Raw genomic sequence first — 22,477 nt, 5'->3', positions numbered from 1 at the left:
TCCACTTTCTTTCCTACTTAGTCATTGTATTGTACTTTAAAAAATACACCCGTTTATAACATAATACTTACATGACTTCTCTTATTAAAACAACCTGCTTTTAAAAAAAACACCATAATATTGTAGTGAAATTGCTATAAGTGTGTACATTTTTTAAAAAGTACAAAATCCATGCTTTTACAACATTGTACTTACATAACTTTTTCTTATTAAAATGAACTACTTTAAAAAAACACCCAAATGTAGCAGTGGAATTGCTATAAGTGGGTACAATTTTTAAGTACAATGTTGTAATAGGAAGAAATGAAAATAAGATGTTATGATAAACAAAATAATAGAAAATAAGTTTATACTCAGGCATACTTTTGGTTATCTTTATACTACCTAGGGGTGTGCAAAAAAACCGCAAAACCGAAAAACCGAGCCGAACCGGCCAATCCGAAACCGAAAAAACTGAAACCGAAAAAATCCGTAACCGAAAAAAACCGAAACCGAAAAAACCGGATATCAACGGGCCGATTTTTGGTTTTCATATTTAGGTATCCGCGGATACCCGAACCGAACCGTTTGATTATATATATATATATATATATAAAGTAAAAAAAATATTATTTCATTAGTATTGTTTTGATTGATCTACCAGTTCAATAACCTAAACAAAAATCCATATCGACAACTTCAATTTTGTAATTCTAAATTCATTTGATTTTCTTGTTATTTTTATTATTGTATTTATTATACAAATTATAAGATATAATATTTAAACTTCATTATGTTTTTTTTTAAACTCTTTGACTTACTAATTTTAAGAAAGAGATAACTAAAATGGAGTTTGTAGTTTCAATTTAATTTAATTTTTTATATTTTACCGGGTACCCGTGAACCGAACCGTGGTTACCCGTTTTCATACGGATCAGTTCGGTTCGGTTTTTTTGTCAATATGGTTCGGTTTCGGTTAGTGCGCATGAGGTACCCGCCCCGTGATCACGGTTCACAATTTTATTACTATCCGAACCGAACCGTCCCGTGAACACCCCTAATACTACCTCATTATACTGTCATTACTTATGTTTTTTTATACTACATCATCATACTTTCATGACTTACTACGTTGTACTTTTTTTTTCTTTATATTAAAGATTTAATGTTTTGTAATTTACAAAATCTACCCAATTATAACAATCTAAATATCAAACTTCTCCATCTTTTGATATTTATTTTCCTATTAAATTTGACTCATAATATTTCATTGTAAGTGAAAAGAAGTAAAATTCAAAAAGATAAAGTAGATTGCCACTGAAGTAGACGTGATGATAAGTACAAAGGTAATTCTTTGTATTTTTACTTTCTCATTTTCTTATATAATTAGTGATGCTCATTTTCGTTTAATATGGTTATCTAAGAGTTTGATTACTTATGTTACTACGTTGTACTTTTTTTTTTGTATTAAAGATTTAATTTTTTGTAATTTACAAAATCTACCCAATTATAACAATTCATATTATGTTTTTTTTTATTCTTTGTATTTTTACTTTCTCATTTTCATATTTAATTAGTGATGCTCATTTTCGTTTAATATGCTTATCTAAAAGTTTGATTATACTGGAGTGTATCATACTTTTTTACTTAGTAGTTGAATAAAAAATAAGAAAATGTATATTAAAAAGTATAAACTTGAATTAACACAATACAACTGAACAGTTGCAGTGTTTTTCATTTATACTTAAACCGAAGATAAGAAATGTGAACAAAAAATTAGAAACTTGAATAAAACATCAATTCAGCGAAGTAGTAGCAACAGTTGAATACTTGAATGCAAAATAATAAATTGGTAGCAAGGTATTTTAATTTGTATATTTTGTTATAGGATTATTGTTTAATATTTTTTTTTCAATTGAATCCTTACATTTTTTATATTTTTACAATTAAAGCATTGTATTTAGAAGACATCACAATGACATCTCATGAATCTCTTTTCCAACCTGCAGCTTCAATAACAGCAAAAGCAACAACCGTTGTACCACAATTACTCAACCAAAATGCAAGTAATAGCAATATACCATTTTCTTTACTACGTTCTATTGTTTTCTTTGTTGTTGCATTTTTATTTATTTATAGCATTCTACTAAAAATGAAATTATACCAGAATGTTTGTGCAGTTAAAGAGTTTTAATAAGGAAAATGCATGTCCCTATATTTTTTGAGAATATGAGAATCACACAAGTTTTAGAAGTAGGATAATTGCATTCGAATAGATTTTATACAAACCACCACCTATTTGTGAAAAGTCCAGCCGATAACCATAAAACAAGTTTTAACCTTTCTTGTTCCTAAAAGTCAGGGACCAGATTCTATAAAAACGACCAAGATTTCATGATCTAAAAACTAATTTAAGGAATCAAGATTTGATTCTTGAAAACTCGAAAATGGCAAATATCAAATCTATATATCTCCCTCTTTTCGCTCTCCTTGTAGCCTTACTTCTTTGTCCCACATTTGCACATGAAAAACCTGATAACCCGAATTGTACACCTCCATCTCACCCAAAGAAACATAAACCTCCACCACCACCACACGAACCGAACTGTCCTCCACCTCCATCCAATCCGAACTGTCCTCCACCTCCATCCATCCCACCTCCATCCAACCCAAATTGTCCTCCACCTCCATCCATCCCAAAGAAACAAAAACCTCCACCAAAGGCCCCGAACCCAAAACCACCACCACAGGAGCCCATCCAAAACCCACCACCAGAGCCGGTCGAACCCCCTCCACAAGAACCGGAGAAACAAGAACCACCACCACAAGAACCAAACGAACCTCCAAAACCAACTCCTTTCCATGGTATCTTCAAGGGTCATTTCACCGCCGTTTATGCTTTTGGAGACTCCTACACAGACACCGGAAACGCCCAATTCCTCGGTGGTCTCAAAGCATCATTCTCAGGGTCCCTGAGCTCACCCTATGGCATCACCACATTTGGCAAGTCCTCAAACCGATTATGTGATGGTCGATTAGTTCTTGATTTTATTACCGACTCCCTCGGTTTACCTGCCGTACCTCCTTACCAATCAACCACGGCTAACTTCACCTCCGGGGCTAACTTTGCGGTTGCTGGAGCCACCACTCTTGCGGTTGACCTTTTGGCTAAGATTGTTCGAACCGCGTTTCTATGGAAAGGCACACCGTTAGGTATTTGGACTCAACTTGATTGGTTCAAGAAGTTTCAAGTAGATCATGCTTGTAAAGGATTGGATCAAAAAGCATGTAAGGTTAAATTGAACACGGCTTTGTTTTGGGTTGGGGATATTGGACTCAATGACTATTCACGTGCGGTTGGATCTCCGATTTCACTTCGTTCGATAGCTCGGTCGTCCACATTGTACGTGATTGAACTTGTCAGGGTACGTATTACAGATATCTTATACATGACCAAACATATCTTATTTGTTTTATTTGTTATGTTGGACTGGACACGACAAAACATTGAACGAAAAGTTTGTCCCACCCAAACACAATAAAACAAAATAAGATCGGTACTCGCACTTGATATTTCATCTATGCAAAAGATGACACCTTCAGTTAGCGTCAATAGGATAAAAGTTGTAATTTTTTTGTCTTATTAACTTAAAACTAAAAACATATGAATCTTTTATCTATGCAAAAACAAAACTTGTCTAGTCTAGTTCGGTCCAATCAATCTAGCTGTTTGTTCAATTGGGGAAAAACTATTAAACAAAAAGACTCATTTTACCTATTGCCACATCTAAAGTCTACACATTGGTAACCATGAAATCATAATTGAACTTCTTTTTGGCTTTCATCATTATTAAATCCTCGAAGAGTGCCATTATTACTAACATATATATTGCAACCCAGACACTTATAAAAACCGGAGCAAAGAACATAGTAGTCCAAGGGTTGCCACCTGTCGGTTGTCTCCCAGTAGACGTGACATCATGTCCCATCAACCAACGTGACAAATCCGGGTGTTCCTCAATCGTAAACGGAGCCATAATGATCCACAATGGAATCCTACAAACCAAATTGGAAATCTTAAGGAAACTATTCCCAGATGTCACAATCATATACGCCGATTCATGGAAAGCATACTTCACAATCGTATCCAACCCAACAAAATACCAATTTCAAGAAACCCATAAAACTTGCTGCGGATTCAGTGGCCAAAAGTCCGACCTCAACTTCAATATTCAATCAATATGCGGATCTTCGGGTACTTCAGTGTGTAAAGATCCAAGCAAATACATCAATTGGGATGGAATTCATCCCACCGAAGCTATGAATTACCAAATGACTGATCAATTTTTTAATCAAGGGTGTACAATTCCACCGTTTAAACAGCTCATAACAAAAACCAAAGTCAAAGTCTCTATAAAGACACAAACACCCGAGTAAAATTCAAATTTACAGTACTTGGTGTCCTAAAAGTAAGAAGGTGAGAATCCATAAGAAATGTCTAACATGAATCACCTTTTTCTTACTAAAGTGATATCGTGTGTTATGTGTATACCTTTTTTTAGAATAAGATTAGTGTATAACATAATAATAAACAAGTTTGTATTTATTTTGATGTAACAATTTGAAGGAAATATAATTACAACCTGACTCTATTTACATTTCAAGGGTCGGCTTTTTTTTTTTTTGTTCGTCTCATTGGGGTTTTCTATACAATAAATTATGTAATCTTGTTATATTAGATACTCATAGAACATGAAGAAAAGGGCATCTGGAGAATCTTTAGGGAGATTATTTATGTATAAATAGAAACGAACCAAATCTTCTTTTGAAACAAGATCAGCATCAATAACTTCATCATTACATGTAAGAACCCATAAATCTCGTGACTTCACTCTCTTTATATTACCCCTACAAAATGGGCATGATGCTGATCTTGAGTTCCTGAAGAAAACAAGCACAAGATTATTAGATTAGTACAACGTATCAATGTATTAATGAGTAAAGAAAAGTAAAAAGTAAAAAACACAATGCAAGATGTTTAGTAAATTACCAATCACGATAACAATTGATGCACATTGCATGACAGCAATTAGGTAAAACAATTTTAGTGCAAGGTTCTAAACAAATCCCACATTCATCTTCTCTTTCCAAATCAATATTAGTGAACTCATTGTCTTTTTCTGGTTTTTTTTGGGATGAAACTACTAATTCTGATGAGCTCTCTCCTTTAGTAGTGTTGTCAAGCTCCATCAAGTCATAATGTAGCCTTCTAAGAGATGGCAATATGACAGCTGCATATTTTAAATCATATTTTTATCAATGAAAAATCTTAAAACGTTACACAAAAAAAAAAAAAAAAAACGATTTAATGATTGTCGCGTTGTATGTGTAATTGTGTATGACTAACCATAAAAGTCACTAACTGTCGCTTTCCTTCCATGTCTAGAAATCTTTGGTCTTCCATCTGTATATACCTATAAAGAAAGAGAATTTACATATTTACATATTTACATGTCGTTTATTCAGTCTAAAAAAGATTTACAACAATGGAAGTTGAGAATTGAAGAACTAACCTTGTAAACAAGAACATGGAAAAGATTCAAGTATCTAGGGAGGAGACACGTGCAAGAAGAATCGATCCATTGTAGCAAGAACATAATGAGAGGTGTCAATTGATCATGAACTAATTTCATTTGAAATCGAGCACCATCTTTGGATCTAGGAATTGCAGCAGCCCTGAAAATTTTAAAAAAATAAATTAGAATTTGGAAACTCTAAAGTAAATTAGTTTATGAAGCGCGAAGCATCTATACAACTAATAAAATCTTATATATATTTGTTTATGTGTTAATACTTGAGTTTGTTGACTATTCAAACAATCACGCTTCACATTTTATTTGAAGATAATGTTTTTTTTAGCGAAAATGAAAAGAAGCTTTATTTTTGAAAAATTAACGATTGCAATTAGTTGATTTCGTGCAAACTATATTATTTCGCTTTTCCTTTTCAGGAAAAGCCAATAAAATGGTTCAAAAATTCAATCAATTTACAGAAGTCAAAAGGAACTAGGAAGAACATAGGCGCTCAAGAGCTTGGATTTATAAACCCATGTTTTTCACCATCTAAAAAGAAATCTTTTTAGTATGCCAACAACTTTGGACCAAAAAATTCCAGATGAACATAATTAACAGAAGTATCTTGATAATAAGAGCTAAACTACCAAAAACCAGTTTCTTTGATAATCTTTTCCCCCATGATTCATCAAAGATTCCACCTTTATGAACTAAATTTCAAGAATCGCATGATAGTTTTGCTTTTCAATTTCCGATAACTTTCCCCAGATAGAAAAATTGAAATCGTCAATTGATGCTAAAATCCAAAGACTCAAACACCATAACCAAGTATGAGTACCTTAAAACACACACAAAGCCCTAAAAAACAAAAACCCATATGAAAAATCAGAAAGAAAGGTTAAGAAAACTTACAAAGCATTAGCGTGTTGTATATCGGCCTCAATAGCCTTCAAAGAATCTTCATAAGAAGACCTCCCAAGTGGGTAATACATCATATCCATCTTCCGAAATTTCTTCAAGACTCTTTCTTTTTTATTTCTTTCTAAACTTTGATTTCTTCCTTTGATCCTTCGCAAAATTAAAAATCAATCACCACTTGATAGATGATCGACTATTTCTAAGAGGGATGCCTTGAAAAGAAGGGAGAAAAGCTTGGAAGAAAAGGCAAAGAATGGGGGGTTCTTATCCTTTTCTTCTCTGGATATGGGGGGCGGCTTTGAGTTGGACACTTCTTTAATTGGGAATATTTTGGTAAATGAATAAAAAATTTAGGAGGGACAAAGACTGCAATTATCCACAAATGAGGTTAGGAGGGTGTTGGTTGGGTGCTTGGGTTTGTTAAAAAGACGATTTGGTGTCTCCTACTCTTTAAATGGATTTTATATTTATTCATTTTGGCCCAAATGAATTCATCAATGATTTTTAATGTGAAACAAAAGTTATATTATTAAATTAAAAAGGTAAGATATAAAATTTAGCTCATTAGTAATGTGTTTTGTTCGTTTTATTTTACTTGTATTTAAAAATTGAGTTACTCATGAAAACATTAGTAATGTGGTTTTAAGGGGAAAGTTTTTTAAAAAAATTTCGAACTATGCTAAACTCTTGTAATTAACAAAAATAAAATAAAATAAAAATAATAGTGACACAATTTTTTTTGAAAGGAACTAATAAACTCTTGTGACAAAAAAAATTGATTTATTCATCGACAAACATCCGTGCCTTGTAAAGTTATATGTAATTTTTTTGTCAGAATAATTATTTATTTTGTTTATGTTCATGCAAACTTTTTTTTTTGTTTGTATAGATATTTTCATTTCATATATTAATATTGTTAGCTGCTATATCATGTGACAATAATAACATGTAAACATATTTAATAAGTTTAATAGTCAAATTTATACACATTTTTTATAAAACTTTTAAAACCTTTTATAATTTATTACAATATTTTAAGATAAACTTTTTCTTATATGTTTTTTAATCTGTGTATAATTTTTTTTAACTTTTTTTTTTATACTTTTATATAATTTTCATACAACTGTTTTTAAATCAAATATTTTCTAAATGTTTTAAACTTTCCTGACAATTTTTTTTACCATACAACTTTTTTATAACTTTCATACAACTCTTTATAAACTTTCTTTTACAATATTTTTAAAACATTTAGTAGATTGTATATAACAATTTAATACTCTTTTATAACAATGGGTTAATGAACTAAAAGGTAACGAACTTTGGTCTTTGTTCACATTAAGGTAATCATGTTTTTTTTGTACACATTTGACCATTGAACTTGTTTGACCTGTCCATAATAAGGTAATATAACTGGTAATTAGCGGTAACATTACCCTATTATGAACATGTCAAACAAGTTTACTGGTCAGATGTGTACGAAAAAAACATGGTTACCTAAATATAGACAAAAACCAAAGTTCATTACCCATTTTGGTAATATTGGGTTCTTTATGTTAAGTGCAAGTAGTCATAAGATCCATTGATGTGACATGAAATTGGGTTGTCCGGTCTTTGTGTATCAGGAGATAGTCAAATATTGGGCCAGCCTAGTTTAGGCCTAACTAGTTAGGGTTTAGGTTGTATACGCTTAAGGGGCTAGACTGTATGTGCATTAAAGACCTAGCAACACAGCCTAGCCCATGACTAGTCGGGACTGAACTGGGTTAGACCAAACCTAACCTAGTTGTTCATTGAGTGTCGGAGCCTGATTCTAGGGCACAGTCCCTGAGACGGTTCTTGTCCAGTATTACCAAAACGGGTAAGAAACTTTGGTTTTTGTCCATATTTAGGTAACCATGTTTTTTTCGTACACATTTGACCAATAAACTTGTTTGACATGTTCATAATAAGGTAATAATACCGTAATTTCCAGTCATATTACCTTATTTTGAACAGGTCAAACAAGTTCAATGGTTAAATGTGAACAAAAAAAAACATGGTTACCTAAATGAGAGACCAAAGTTGGTTACCTTTCTAGGTCATTAACCCTATAACAGTTTAAATTACTTTCATTAAATACAAGTTTAGACCGTTGTATTAAAAAATTAAAAAGGTTATAAATTTCTAATTAAAAAAGTATAAAAAAGTTGTAATAAATTTAAAACATTTACATTATAATTTTTTATATTTTTTATATGCTACATAATATTTTCTTTTAATTTTTTTTAAAAGACCCTACATACTTATTGTTTAAAAACAAATGAAAAGAAAATATAAGTGGCTATATAAAATAATTCATACAAATTAAAATATATTTATAATTTTTTTTAAAAAAGATTAGAATTAAATAGTGATTAATTAATATTTATAATAGTAAGTTTTTGCTAAAAATAAATTAGTAGAAAATTGATTTATCAAATCAAAAGGCTATAAATGAGATAGATAACCAATCATTAATGATGCTTTTAAAAATAACACTTGGAAAACAAATACAATTATACAAACAAATATGAAAAATAAAATTCATATTAAAAGTGAGGATAATGACTTACCAGGGTAATTAACTTTTCGTTTTGTTTACATTTAAGCAATTACTATTTTTTTTGTACATATTTGACCTTTTAATTTATTAAATATGTTAACATGTTACCATTGTCACATAAGATAGCATGTGGCAATGGTAATATGTGAACACATTTAACAAGTTAAATGGTCAAACGTGTATAAAAAAAGTTGCCTAAATGTGAACAAAACGTAAACGTGATTACCATGATAAGTCATTTTCCCAAAGTTGTAAGGTCTTGTGGAGCCTTATATATATATATATATATATATATATACACACATACATATATATATATATATATATATATATATATATATATAATCAATTTATACTAATAAATAATCATTTAGTAGTAACTTGCTATAAGGTGTGACCCTATAAGATCATATGTCATCAACAATATCATTCTATAATAACTCTTGAGCATAAAGATCTTTCAATCTCTCACTTTATACAAGACTCATGATAGATGTATATAGATAATGGTGAAGATCTAGCAACATATCACTTCCCGTAATAACACACGACAAAGAATGTCATTCATCAACAGCTAATTCCCAGAAGCTCAAAGCTGCAATTTATGTATAAGATAAGTTTACCAATTTATCCCTTCGTTACAGACATCCAGTTGAACATGAGACTTGGATCACAATGAATCTAAATTGAAGTTCAAATTTGGGTAACACGCATAAGACGTGTAACTCTCAACACATAAGAGGGACAAATCTCATCTTGACTACATAAGCCTCTTGCATAGTTCACACTACACCTGAAAATAGCCTTTATAATTGCCCTCTTAAGGATCAACATTTGACCACATCAAAGCACAACACTCCCTACACTTAAGTCCAAATATGTATATCAAGTATTAAGGATACAAAAATAGTACCTTTTATCAAGTATCACTCCTAATAGCGATATATAAGGTGATCTTGATGAGGGTCTATCCAATACCAGTTCTCTCAAATGTACCTATGATTCTTGGTTACAACCACTTGCCTACTTTCATCTGGTGAAAGTCAACCAATCCAATTCATATTAGTCTTACTTCATAATTGCTCCCACAATTATAATCGAGTATGAACTTTTAAAATAATAAAGTTATTCATGTATTAAACATGTTAATATAGAACACAACAAGTATTGATGTGATGATTATATCCCAATATATCAAAACAATATAATAGTAGTTGTCTTAATGTTCTAATATCTAAATACTAAATTCAAATTAAATCCTATTTCTAAAATAACAAAGTCTTATATCTAAAGTGTGACCATTCATATTTAGCTTAAAGAAAAGACTTTATTAATGGACCTGACCAAATTTAATTTGTGTGAATTCTTCAAATATTATTATCTCCATATTTAACTTTATTCTATGTATAGTTAAATATCTTGGAGAATATGATTTGTGTTCTGATGTGATATATAGCTTCTAAGCTTGATTTCTATTTCATCCTTGAATTGAAGGACTCAACATAGTTTTCAATGATCTTGTTCATCTAATCATATTTGATTACAACTTCTGAAGTAGCAATATATTATGATTATGTAGTAGACTATGCTATTATGTTTTGCTTGAACCTCATTCCAACAAAACTTACTCTTCATTCCATAATGAATTCATAATCCAATTATAATTTATAATTATATCTATCTGGTTTGAAGTCAACATCTTATTTATCTCTTTACATAAAGATCTTCTTCTAAATTGATTAACTTATGTACAACCTCTTAGTTCTTCTTAAGTATTCTTATAATGTTTTCATAGTCATCCAATGACTTACCTATGTATTCAATTGGCATCTTATGATATGTTCACAACATAATGATATACCTTATCTTGTGCATAACATGGCATAAATGATGGATTCATTTGCCAAGAAAATACAATATAAATAATTTTATCTAGTTCAAACCTATGTTCTAGGTTATGTTTTAGATAGGCTCAAAATGGTACCATGTGGAAATTCTAAGAGTCCTCCAAATGATTCTTATATCTTGATCTCTTTCAAGATATTGTCAGCATATGCAAAAGATTTTAAAAACTTTAACATTCATTCTTTATCTATTTGCATAGATTTTACATTCCAATAATGTATTTTGTCTTTCCTAAGTCTTTCATCTTAGAAACACTTTCCAAGTCAAGGCGAAAAGGCGTTGCATAGTTAGAATGTAATTTCTCATGATTAATTATGTCTTATTCATACAAGATTAGGAATATCATTATACTCCTACTAGTTTTTAGTAATCAAATATGTTCTCTTAATTTTGATATAAAAACATACATTGTATTTTCATATTAAAATGATGATTCCAAACTTGAGATGTTTGTTTTATATACACAAAAATGGATCTGAAGGCTTACTCATTTTGTTAGGATAACTTGGATTAAGAAAACTTCCAGTCTAAGCTATATAGACATTTTCAAGTAAGTGTTTATTAAAAAAAACGAGTTTTCTTGAAATCTATTTTACATATCTCATAATAAGAATATGTAATTATGGTAAATAATATCCTTATTGATCTAATCATAGCTACTTGAGCAAATGTTTGATCATAGTCATTGAAATGAATATGATTAATGCCTTTTCTAACAAGTCCTGCTAAATGTGTACATATCTCTATGTTTGTATTCTTTCTAGAAGAATGACTTACTCCTTCTAGCCTTGCTATAGAGAGTAAGATTAATCAATCCTATACTTGATTATTATACATGAATTACATCTTAGTGTTCATGAATTTAATTCATATATCAAATTTGAGATTTGATATAGCTTTTTGGTAGTTGATGGATTTTCCATAAACCATCAAAAAGAATTCATCAACAAGAAATTCCATTTTTCTCATGTCGAAGATGATTTCTACCATATAAGCGAACAACTTGTGTTTATGAATAGCTATTAATCATGTTTAACAATTTCTTATTAAAACCAATGCCAACAATTGCTACATCAGGATATGGTCCTTAATTTACTTCAAGTTCCATGGGTCTCCCACTTGCTTTGTCACTAGATGTTTGCTTTATAATAACTCAACTTTCAGATGAATAAGAGAAATTATTCATGGAGGGTTTGTATAAATAATCTCAACACCTTTTCGATTATTCTACAAATATGTAATTTGTAGATTTTGGGTTTAGAAGGTTTAGTCTAACATACACTTCAAATCCTCAAAACATTAGTAAGATAATAATGGAACCTTTTCGTATTAAATCTTACAAAATTTTTTATCTACTCATTAGTTGGTGTTTGTATTCAAAGTACACGTGATAGTGATTAAGACATAATCCCAAAAGAATAAAGGAAGATAATTTCAACAAATTAGAAAGTAACTCATATCTAGTAAGGCCTATTTCATCTTTTATTATCACTAAGGTTTTAGATGGTATTATTGGATTATATCTCAACTTTATATTTTAAAACTTCAACAAAGGTTTCATAAATGTTTTTTAACATGTAAAATATAATTACAACGACTATAGTTGTTGATAAAGTTGATTAGATATCTTTTAATAAATCTAGAAATTTAATAAAAAAGGAAGTCATACATTATAGTATATTGTTCCGTAATAATTATTTTTTCTATAGATTAGTGAAATGTATATAAATATTTACATATGTCAAATAAAATATATTATTTATCTTCAAAAATTCATTTCTTTAAGTTGGAATATATGTATATCATTTATATAATAAAGATAACAATCTTGTAGATAAGTTTGATTCGAAACAAGTTTAAATCAAAAATGTGTTTGCATATAGAACTTTTTATTTAAAAAACATTGATAATTACTTTATGATTTTATTAAGAAATCTAATTCTCAATAACAAGATTTTAATCATTTCAGAATATGAATGTGATTGTTATGAAAAATGATTTAAGCAAATAATCAAACATCTAATAAATTAACTAACATATATATATATATATATATATATATATATATATATATATATATATATATATATATATATATATATATATAGACAGACTAAATTAAAACATACAATGTTCCAAAACAAATATTCTTTACTTTATGTTCCAAGTATATAAATAATAAACTAAACTTAGAGAGTGCAGTTCCAACTTGCTTGTGCTCAATTGGTTACTCTTCTTGAATACCTGTAAGTCATTTATTAAATATTAAATTAACATTATGTACCAAGTACTTGAGTATTATATGAAAAGCATAAGTTATATCTTGTAGATACGTAGAGTACTAGTCTCTCTAGACTTTCTTCTTAGATTAGAAGAGCAATTCCTCTTCTGGTGTCTTATTTCTCCATAGAAGAAACAAGATCCATCTTTTTGTCCTTTCTGGATTTCTTGGGTTTAAACGTGTCCTTTCCATAAACTATGTGTCTCTTAGATCACACATGGTGACTCTTTTTAGTTTTGCATTATTCCATTGTTTGAACTGGCTCAAAACAAATATCATTGTAATGTTGAAATATCTACTTAACCTGCTGGAACATCAAATATATATATATATATATATATATATATATATATATATATATATATATATATATATATAAGTTATCCAATACTTCCTAGAAGCTAGGAATAATTGTTCGTAATATGATGTCAGAAACATCTTCAACATCGCAATGCTGGCACCAGGTATCATGTTCAAGTTTCCTGCTCAAAGTAGGTGGTTTAGGAATAGGGCCTTTTAAAAATGTTATTATTTCAGCATGTGAAATATGATACATGGTTACCAGACTTGGTTTTGTTTTATCTATAATATTTTAACAAAATTCATTTAGTATTTTCAAAATTTAATCTTCAATAATTAGTACGCTTTTAGTTTCTAAAAACTTTAATTATTAAAGTCTAGGATCCAAGTTGCAAAACAAATAAATGGTTAGGTATTAATCCAACTAGGTAGATATCGATTATCAATTATATATACTAATAAATAATTCCTATATTTACGGGATTGCTAATAATAAAGTTTAATAGACATGTGTGATCTCATTTATGCCTCATATATCTGTTAATTAGGTATCATTTATTAGAACATATTTCCAATCAAATCATCCAGTTTGAAGAACTTGTGTAATCGGCCTACAACTTGGTTATAGAAATCGAGAATACACCCGGACCATCAAAAGATAACATTAAGCGGTTCGGTGACATTTATCCCACTAGGGTACCAAGAGACGTACGAGTGATTTCAAAGTGGATTGCATAGATTTGAGTTTAAATAAAGGGTCTTTAATATTTTTATAATTCTAGTTTTAAGTGACATATTTATCATGGTATTACATGCATCCAATAAGCCATGCTATATCATTTATTTAAAATCACATTTTAACAACGTTCTTATAAAATCCAAATTTATATTATTGATGCGGTCAAATTTTAAAGTTAATAACTAGTATTAAGTTTGGACGTCTGAGTGCTAAAGAACATTTATAAACCTTTTATTAAAACTTCCTTTTATAAAATAAGGTTTGAAGTTTAATAAGTTTCTATAATCTCAACTTTAAACTTATATAATTTTAATCGTAGGAATTTATTGTTAAAACCTTTTTACCATCTTATGTTAAATGAAAATTTTCATTAAAACCAAACTCCTTGTGATCATTTTTATGCTTAAAAGATTATCTAACATTTTAAAACCTAATTTTACAAAAATGCATAATACATATAAACATAAAACAAGCATCACAAACAATTACAACATAAGTGCATAAACCAACCATCTAGTGACATTTTGTGAGTCATCACAAAAATACAAAGTCCATTCCTAAAGTGACATTAAAGGACCAAAAATTTTATAATGTCTTCATGCTCTCACTTGTTTCAACACCTTGTAGCAAATTTATAAAAGTAATATTATAATGTTTGTGAAACTTTAATAAAATCAATTTTATAAAGTTTTGATCTTCAAAAATGGTCACCGTCTTCATTCTTGTTATATTTTTATAAAAATAAATTATTTTTAAAACTCATCTATTACTTAAAAAATAAGCAAAATGAAAACTATCCATTTAATTAGTACATACCATATGAATAAATAAATAATACAACTATTTTAACAAATCAACACAAACACAAGAAGTCTATGGCTAGTTTATGCACCTCAAACATATATATATATATATATATATATATATATATATATATATATATATATATATATATATATATATATATATATATATATGTATGTATGTAAACTTTTCTCACTAAAAAATAACAATTATAAAGTTGTTATAGAAAATATGTACAAATTTTCTTATAAAAAGAAAAACATGCATGTTTTCCAAAAACAAAGATAATGCCAAATTATCAAATAATCTAATAAACCTTGCAAAAATGACTTTGATACAAATTGTTGGGTTTTATTCAAGAATAGTCTAATTATAGTGTCAAAAATGACATGATCAACAACGAAAGGAATTTTTTATTTGAATAAACTAAAACCATTTTACCCACCAAGGATAATTTTGCAGAGCTTAGGAAGATTAAACACAACCATAAAAGGAAAGAATTTACAACCTTTGAAGACTTTGATTCCTTTTGGCAATTAGGAAGTTGATGAAGAATGACAAGTGTGACATCCCCATTTTCACGACCAGAAAAGACCGATATTGTTTATGCTTGTTTAAAAATCAGAGTAACATTTTAAAGAAAAGTGTTGTGGCATTTGTTCCCAAAAGAAAATATGATAAAGATTTAAAGCATTTCCGAAGAAATATATTTCATTAAAAACATCGGGATGTCATGTTCGATACATACCAAAAGCATAAACAGTACAATATAAGCCATACAACATTTATTCATATCTACAGGCCTATAATTCGTAATCCCTCATCCAAACATCACATCTATGCTCGAGTGCCACTACCTATAATACAAGAAACTGAGTGGGTCAAGCGTGGGAGCCTGGTGAGCACATAGGGTTTTCAACCCACAATAAATAAGTTATTTAATTTCATCAACCAATAATAACCCGATTACCCATTCCCGTTATCCTTATTTTACGTCCCTAAACACCTATCATAAGGGACCTAGCCTAAGGATCATCATCGGGATGGACACTACTGCTAAAGGGGTTCCTCAACAATAAATGTCCTAAAGGCAACCATTAGGGGGATGGAGTACACCGGTGAACACATAGTTCACAAACACCTACAGGTTGCGAGCTTGCTAGCGTTCCAATGGACTGTCTAGAAAAGTTTGTGGTCGTCATCTATACTCCGCTACATGATTGGAAACATCGTCAACATCGAGGTCTCTCATCATTTTATTTCATCACACCCAACTATTACATCTACCCATGTTTTACCCAACAAATTTTGTAGATATAAAATACATATACAATTTAAATAATTTAAAACATGTATAAAATCTTTCATCCACCATAGGCAGCAAGTATTCAGACAATATGAGCACATAGCACATAATTTATATAAAATACTTCATATCTATGTGTAAGATGAAAGTAACTATGCACTCACTTGTTATAGTGACGACTTGAAATTCGAGCAGTGCTTCGCTTCTTAACGATATGATTTCCTTCGACGAAACCTAGTATTTTACCACTAGATTTTAGTCTAATATTTATTGCGACTACTTATTAGTCTAGATTCGTCATTAACTCAGAGTCTACTTCGTGGTCTATCAAGTAAGGATCAGCTAGGCAGGACAGTTGGGAAGCAACACCATTTCAACATATAGCTTTTCTGAAATCCAACAACCAAACCCAACGTGGCCATTTTAGACACCTCTCCTGTAAGTAGTTCAATCAGTATAACGACTTTGAATCACTGATAAATCTTATTTATAGGTTCATAATAACGATATTATATTTATATATAAGCTATATTTAAAGTATGGTAGGCGTATCTCACTTACAACAAGTTTTTATTAAAAATCGGGCTTCACTGGAGCAGCATTTCCGAGCCGAAAAGCTCTTTTTCTCGGAGCCGTCGGGAGCTCCGGGGCTTCCTCTGGCACTTAGAAGTTGCTAGGGATTGGGAGGGAGAGATTGGGAGGGAGAGATTGGGAGTGTTGAGAGAGAAAGAAGGGTGAAGTAGTGAGTTTTTGGGGTGATTTACGCCTCTATTTATAGGCTGTCTGGAGTTGTTCCACGTCGTGGACTTGCGTAGGCTCCAAGGCTTCGCTTGGTGCTAACATGTGGTGCTAGACGCAACTAAAACAACCAATCTAAAAAAATTATAACTTTCGTATATGAGCTCCATTTTTTATGTTTATTTATATCCACACGTTGGTAATGACAAGATCTACAACTTTTCTTTTGACTCCATCAGCTAATTCTCGACCGATTTTAAATTTAACAGTATGAGAAGATGATATTGTTAAATGACTGCATAAAATTCATAACTTTTCATACGGACTCCATTGTTGTCTGTCTTTTTATAACTGAGCTCTTTTTTAATGTGATCTTCAATTCTCATTTAGGTTGCATTGGCCAAAAAATTATCGATCTAAAATTCGAATTTCCAGGTTGTGTATTGCTATTCCAAATCTTAGAAAAAACATAACTTCCTTATACAAAGTCAGATTGAGCGTTCCTTTTATGCACTCTCTCGGTTTAACGTATACTACAAATTTCGTTTAGATCGCTAAGGCCAAAAAATCCTCTATCGTAAATTCACTATTTACGTCACGCAATGTCGTGTCAGTTTTGTTGTGAAACTTCGACAGACCATAACTTCTTCGTTATAACTCGGATTTCGGCTTTATTTATATGTTCAGAATCCTTGTCACGACCACTAAAACGTCATTCATCGATATCAGTTTTATCTCACACTTAATTTTTGACGCTTATTTTTATCCTTTATTTATTATATCATTATAAACAAGTATAAAACACATAAATTCACATAATCACATAATATTCAAGTAATTCATCTTTATTACTTCAAAATAGGTTACAATGGCTGTCATTGACTATTACATTATTATACTAATGCATAGCCTAGAAACACGGTCGTTACAATTCTCTCCCCCTTAGGATGATTCCGTCCCGAAATCATGCATCAGCAAACAGATGTGCGTAGCAACTCATCATGTCACTCTCTGTTTCCCAGGTGAGGTTTGGCCCATTCGTATGTTTCCAACGCACAAGCACTAAGTCGACCATCTTGCGTCGTAACTTCTTAGTCTTACGGTCAACGATTGCCTCAGGCTCTTCGATTAGCCTCTTATTTTCATCCATCCTTAACTCTGAGATTGGAATTATGTCAGGAACTTCTCCCGTGAACTTCCTCAAATAACACACATGGAAAGTGTTATGAATACCATCTAGTTCTTTGTGTAATTCGAGCTTGTAAGCTTGGTTCCTAATCTTCTGAAGAACTTTTAACGGTCCAATAAATCTTGGACTCAACTTTCCTTGTTTCCCAAATCTTATAAGTCCCTTCCAGGGTGAAACTTTAAGAAAAACTGAATCCCCAACTTTGAATGTCATTGGTTGTCTTTTCTTGTCAGCATAGCTCTTTTGACGATCCTGAGCTGCTAACATTATTTCCCTAATCAACTTCCACTTTTCAGCAGTCTGATGGACTATCTCAGGGCCCATAAACTGCTTTTCTCCAGCTTCAAGCCAACAAGATGGCGTACGACACTTCTGTCCATATAAAGCCTGATAAGGTGCCATCTTGATGCTCGAGTGGAAACTGTTAATGTAGGAAAACTCTACCAGAGGTAAGTGTTCATCCCAATTGCCTTGGAATTCTAGGGTACATGCTCTCAGCATATCTTCAAGTGTTTGAATCGTTCTTTTGCTCTGACCATTAGTCTGCGGATGGTAAGATGTACTTTAACATAATTTTGTACCAAATTCCTCCTGTAGACTTCTCCAAAACCTTGATGTGAAACGACTGTCTTACTACTTCCTTCACGTATGCAATTGCAAGCTTATCCATAGACCATCTTTCATTGGCTGCTATGAATCGTTCTTTTGCTCTAACCATTAGAGGAACACCGTGAAGTCTTACTACTTCCTTCACGTATGCAATTGCAAGCTTATCCATAGACCATCTTTCATTGGCTGCTATGAAGTGTGCACTCTTAGTGAAACAATCCACGAACACCCAAATCATGTCGTGATCGTTCTTCGTCCCGGGCAATTTAGTCACAAAATCCATGGTGATATCTTCCCATTTACCCATAGGTACAAGTAAAGGTTCTAAACTCCCATATGGTTTCTGATGTTAAGCCTTAACCCTTGCACAAGTTACACACTCGGTCACATACTTTGCAACATCGAGCTTCATCGTCGGCCACCAGTAGTAGGGTTTTAGGTCCCTATACATTTTAGTGCTAATGGGATGAATCGAGTATATGGTCTTGTTAGCTTCTTCCATCAAAAGATCTCTTATTCCTCTCGTCTTAGGTACCTAATTCCTATCTTGTAATACCTTCAATCCTTGATTGTTTGTACTGAACTCCAACGTTTTGCCCAAACGTTCTTCCTTTCGATCATTTTTCTCTGAAGCTTCTTCCTGATCTTTCTTTATGCTTTCCACAATTGTCGATACAACTTTAATTCTTAACGCTCTTGGCCTTTTCCTTTCAAGGTTTACTTTCCGACTTAGAGAATCGGCTAGAATGTTGGCTTTACCAGGGTGGTAAAGTAACTCATAGTCTTAGTCCTTGAGTAATTCTAGCCAACATCGTTGTCTCCTGTTCAATTCCTTCTGATTGAAGAGATACTGGAGACTCTTTATGATCAGTGAAAAGTTTACACTTCGTGCAATAAAGATAATGCCTCCATGTCTTTAGGGCGAATACTACCGCTGCCAACTCCATATCATGAGTGGAGTAGTTCTTTTCATGTTCTTTCAATTGTCGAGATGCATATGCTATCACCTTTTCTCTTTGAGTTAGAACACATCCTTACCCAACTCCCGATGCATTGCTAAACACTGCAAAGTCTTCAACTCCATCGGGTAGAGAAAGAATCGGTGCTTCACATAATTTCTTCTTTAGCTTCTCGAATTCTTCTTCGTGCTTCTCACTCCAAGTATATGTAGCTCCTTTGCGAGTCAAAGCTGTCAATGGAGCAGCTATCGAAGAAAAGCCTTGGATAAATCTTTGGTAATATCTGGCTAATCCTAAAAAGCTTCGAATCTCTATGGGACTTTTTGGTCGTTCCCACTTCATCATAACTTCGATCTTTGCTGGGTCAACTATTATCCCTTATTGGTTAACCACATCACCCAAGAATTGGACTTCTCATATCCAACAACCGCATTTGGAGAACTTTGCATATAAATTCTCCTTCTTCAATACTTCTATCACTTCTCGCAAGTGTCTGCCATGCTCCTCCTGGATTTTTGAGCAAATCAGAATGTCATCTATGAACACGATCATAGATTTATCGAGGAATGGTTTACAAATCTTGTTCATTAAATCCATGAACACTGCTGGAACATTGGTTAGTCCAAATGACATAACCAGTAGTGTCCATATCTTGTTCTGAATGCAGTCTTCTCAATATCCTACTCTCTCACCTTTAGCTGATGATATCCTAACCTAAGATCGATCATTAAAAAATAGCTTGAACCTTGCAGCTGATCGAATCGGTCATCAATCATTGGCTATGGATACTTGTTCTTCACCGTTTCCTTGTTCAGCTCTCGGTAGTCTATACACATTCTCATGCTTCCGTCCTTCTTTTTAACGAATAACACCGGAGCTCCCCCGGGTGATGAACTAGGTTGAATGAAACCGTTGTCCAACAACTCTTGAAGTTGCGTCATAAGCTCCTTCATCTCCGTCGATGCTAATCGGTATGATACTTTCGCTATCGGTGTTGTTCCTGGTAACAAGTCTATTTGGAACTCCACTTGTCTATCAAGCGGTAATCCAGGAAGATCTTTGGGAAAGACTTCTGGATAATCACACACCGTTGGTATACTTTGCATTTCCATCTTTTCCTTATTAGCATCGATCACGAATGCCAAGTATGATATGCATCCTTTAGGCAAACATTTCTTGGCATTCATTAGGGAAATGATTCCAGAGTTTATTTTGAATTTGTCCCCGTACACTATAAATGACTCTTTTCCAAGTGGGTTTACTCTTACTATCTTCTTCCTGCAAAGTATCTCGGCATCGTTGGCGCTAAGAGAATCTATTCTTAGAACGATGTCAAAACCGTTCAACTCTATGGGTAACAACTCTTCGTTGAATTTGTTTCTGTTTAAGTCGATGACGATCTTCTTAATATGATCACTAACAGGTACAAACTTGCCACTGGCAACTTCGACAATTAGGACATTATCAATTTTTTCTATAGGCAATGCTAGTTTCCCACCAAATTTATGTGATACAAAGGAGTAGTTCGCTCCCGAATCAAATAGTATATTGGAAGGTAATCCATTTACAAGAAAGATACCTGAAGCGACATCTGCTGCCTCCTTCATAGCTTCTAGCGTCATCTGGAAGGCTATCGCCTTCGGCGTTGGTGGAACATTGGGTCTTCCTGCCTCTTTCTTCTTCAGGCAGTCCCTCGAGATGTGCCCTTCCTCGTTGCACCCATAACAGACCTTCTTATTAAATGTGCACTTGTTGGCATAGTGCCTATGTTTTCCACATTTAAAACAAGTGACTTCTCTGTCACATTTCCCAGTGTGTTTCTTCTTGCACTTGTCGCACCACTTCGCGTCGGCTCCTCCTCCTCCAAACTTCTTTGAACCAAACTTGATTTTCTTATTGGGCCTTGCAGACCCTTTGAATTTCCTCTTCTCGCCAACCTCAATCTTGCTGGCGGCTCTTCCTTTAATCATATCTTTTACAGACTTGGCAACCCAAATAGCTGCCTCTAGAGTAGGTGCCTAACGTACTGACACCTCATACTCCCACAAAAGTCCCTTTGCATACTTTTCAATTTTTGTCAGCGCGTCTTGAACAAGGGGCAAAGCAAACTCCATTTTGTCTATGAAGTTGTTGGTGTATTCATCAATGGACATGCTTCCTTTCTTCAAACTCGGGAATTGGTTCTCTAGCTTAAGCAGGTTTTGGGTTGAGCAGTACTTGCACTTAAATTACACCAAAAACTCTGCCCATGTCAGTTGTAGGGGCTCATTGGGGCTTAGAGTCTCCCCCAGGGTGTCTCACCAACGAACAACTCCTCCTCTGAACTGACGTACTGCAAATGTGGTTTGTAACTTACCCTTGCAACCACATGTCATGAAGGCAACTCCATTTCCGAGATCCAGTCCATAAATCCAATTGGATCTTCCTTCCCAGTGAAAGTCGATGGCTTGAAAGTTAGAAAATCTTTGTACTTGCATCCATTCCTCTCGACTTCGTCATCTTGGTTGTTCCTCCTAATCACTGGAGGATTATCTTGACCGAAGGTCCTGCTGTAGTTTCCTTCCTCTAACTGCCCATCATACAATTTGGGTTGTTC

At 32.4% G+C, this 22,477-nt stretch overlaps 2 protein-coding genes across 2 annotated transcripts; one reads left to right on the top strand and one right to left on the bottom strand.

The window, feature by feature from the left end:
- Positions 1–2,426: 2,426 nt before the first annotated feature.
- On the top strand, positions 2,427–4,416 carry LOC111882287 (GDSL esterase/lipase At3g48460). Its single transcript, XM_023878642.2, has 2 exons — positions 2,427–3,404; positions 3,880–4,416. The coding sequence occupies exons 1-2, from the start codon at positions 2,427–2,429 to the stop codon at positions 4,414–4,416; spliced, it is 1,515 nt and encodes a 504-aa protein (XP_023734410.1).
- A 140-nt stretch (positions 4,417–4,556) lies between these two features.
- Positions 4,557–6,777, bottom strand: LOC111882286 (E3 ubiquitin-protein ligase AIRP2). The gene is made up of 5 exons (XM_023878641.3): positions 6,465–6,777; positions 5,553–5,715; positions 5,387–5,453; positions 5,030–5,270; positions 4,557–4,920 (listed from the first exon to the last, which is right to left on the bottom strand). The coding sequence occupies exons 1-5, from the start codon at positions 6,551–6,553 to the stop codon at positions 4,710–4,712; spliced, it is 771 nt and encodes a 256-aa protein (XP_023734409.1). The 5' UTR covers positions 6,554–6,777; the 3' UTR covers positions 4,557–4,709.
- Positions 6,778–22,477: the final 15,700 nt, after the last annotated feature.

The sequence above is a fragment of the Lactuca sativa genome, chromosome 8, assembly GCF_002870075.4.
Source record: "Lactuca sativa cultivar Salinas chromosome 8, Lsat_Salinas_v11, whole genome shotgun sequence".
NCBI lineage: Eukaryota > Viridiplantae > Streptophyta > Magnoliopsida > Asterales > Asteraceae > Lactuca > Lactuca sativa.
Note: the sequence above shows the minus strand (reverse complement) of the source record. Positions and strands in the feature narration are given on the sequence as shown.

Coding starts and splice junctions, on each gene's coding strand:
- LOC111882286 (XM_023878641.3), bottom strand. CDS start 6,553: ATGGATATGATGTATTACCCACTTGGGAGGTCTTCTTATGAAGATTCT. Junction 5,716..6,464: donor ATACAACACGCTAATGCTTT/GTAAGTTTTCTT, acceptor TAAAATTTTCAG/GGCTGCTGCAATTCCTAGAT. Junction 5,271..5,386: donor GACAGTTAGTGACTTTTATG/GTTAGTCATACA, acceptor TAAAATATGCAG/CTGTCATATTGCCATCTCTT.
- LOC111882287 (XM_023878642.2), top strand. CDS start 2,427: ATGGCAAATATCAAATCTATATATCTCCCTCTTTTCGCTCTCCTTGTA. Junction 3,405..3,879: donor ACGTGATTGAACTTGTCAGG/GTACGTATTACA, acceptor ATTGCAACCCAG/ACACTTATAAAAACCGGAGC.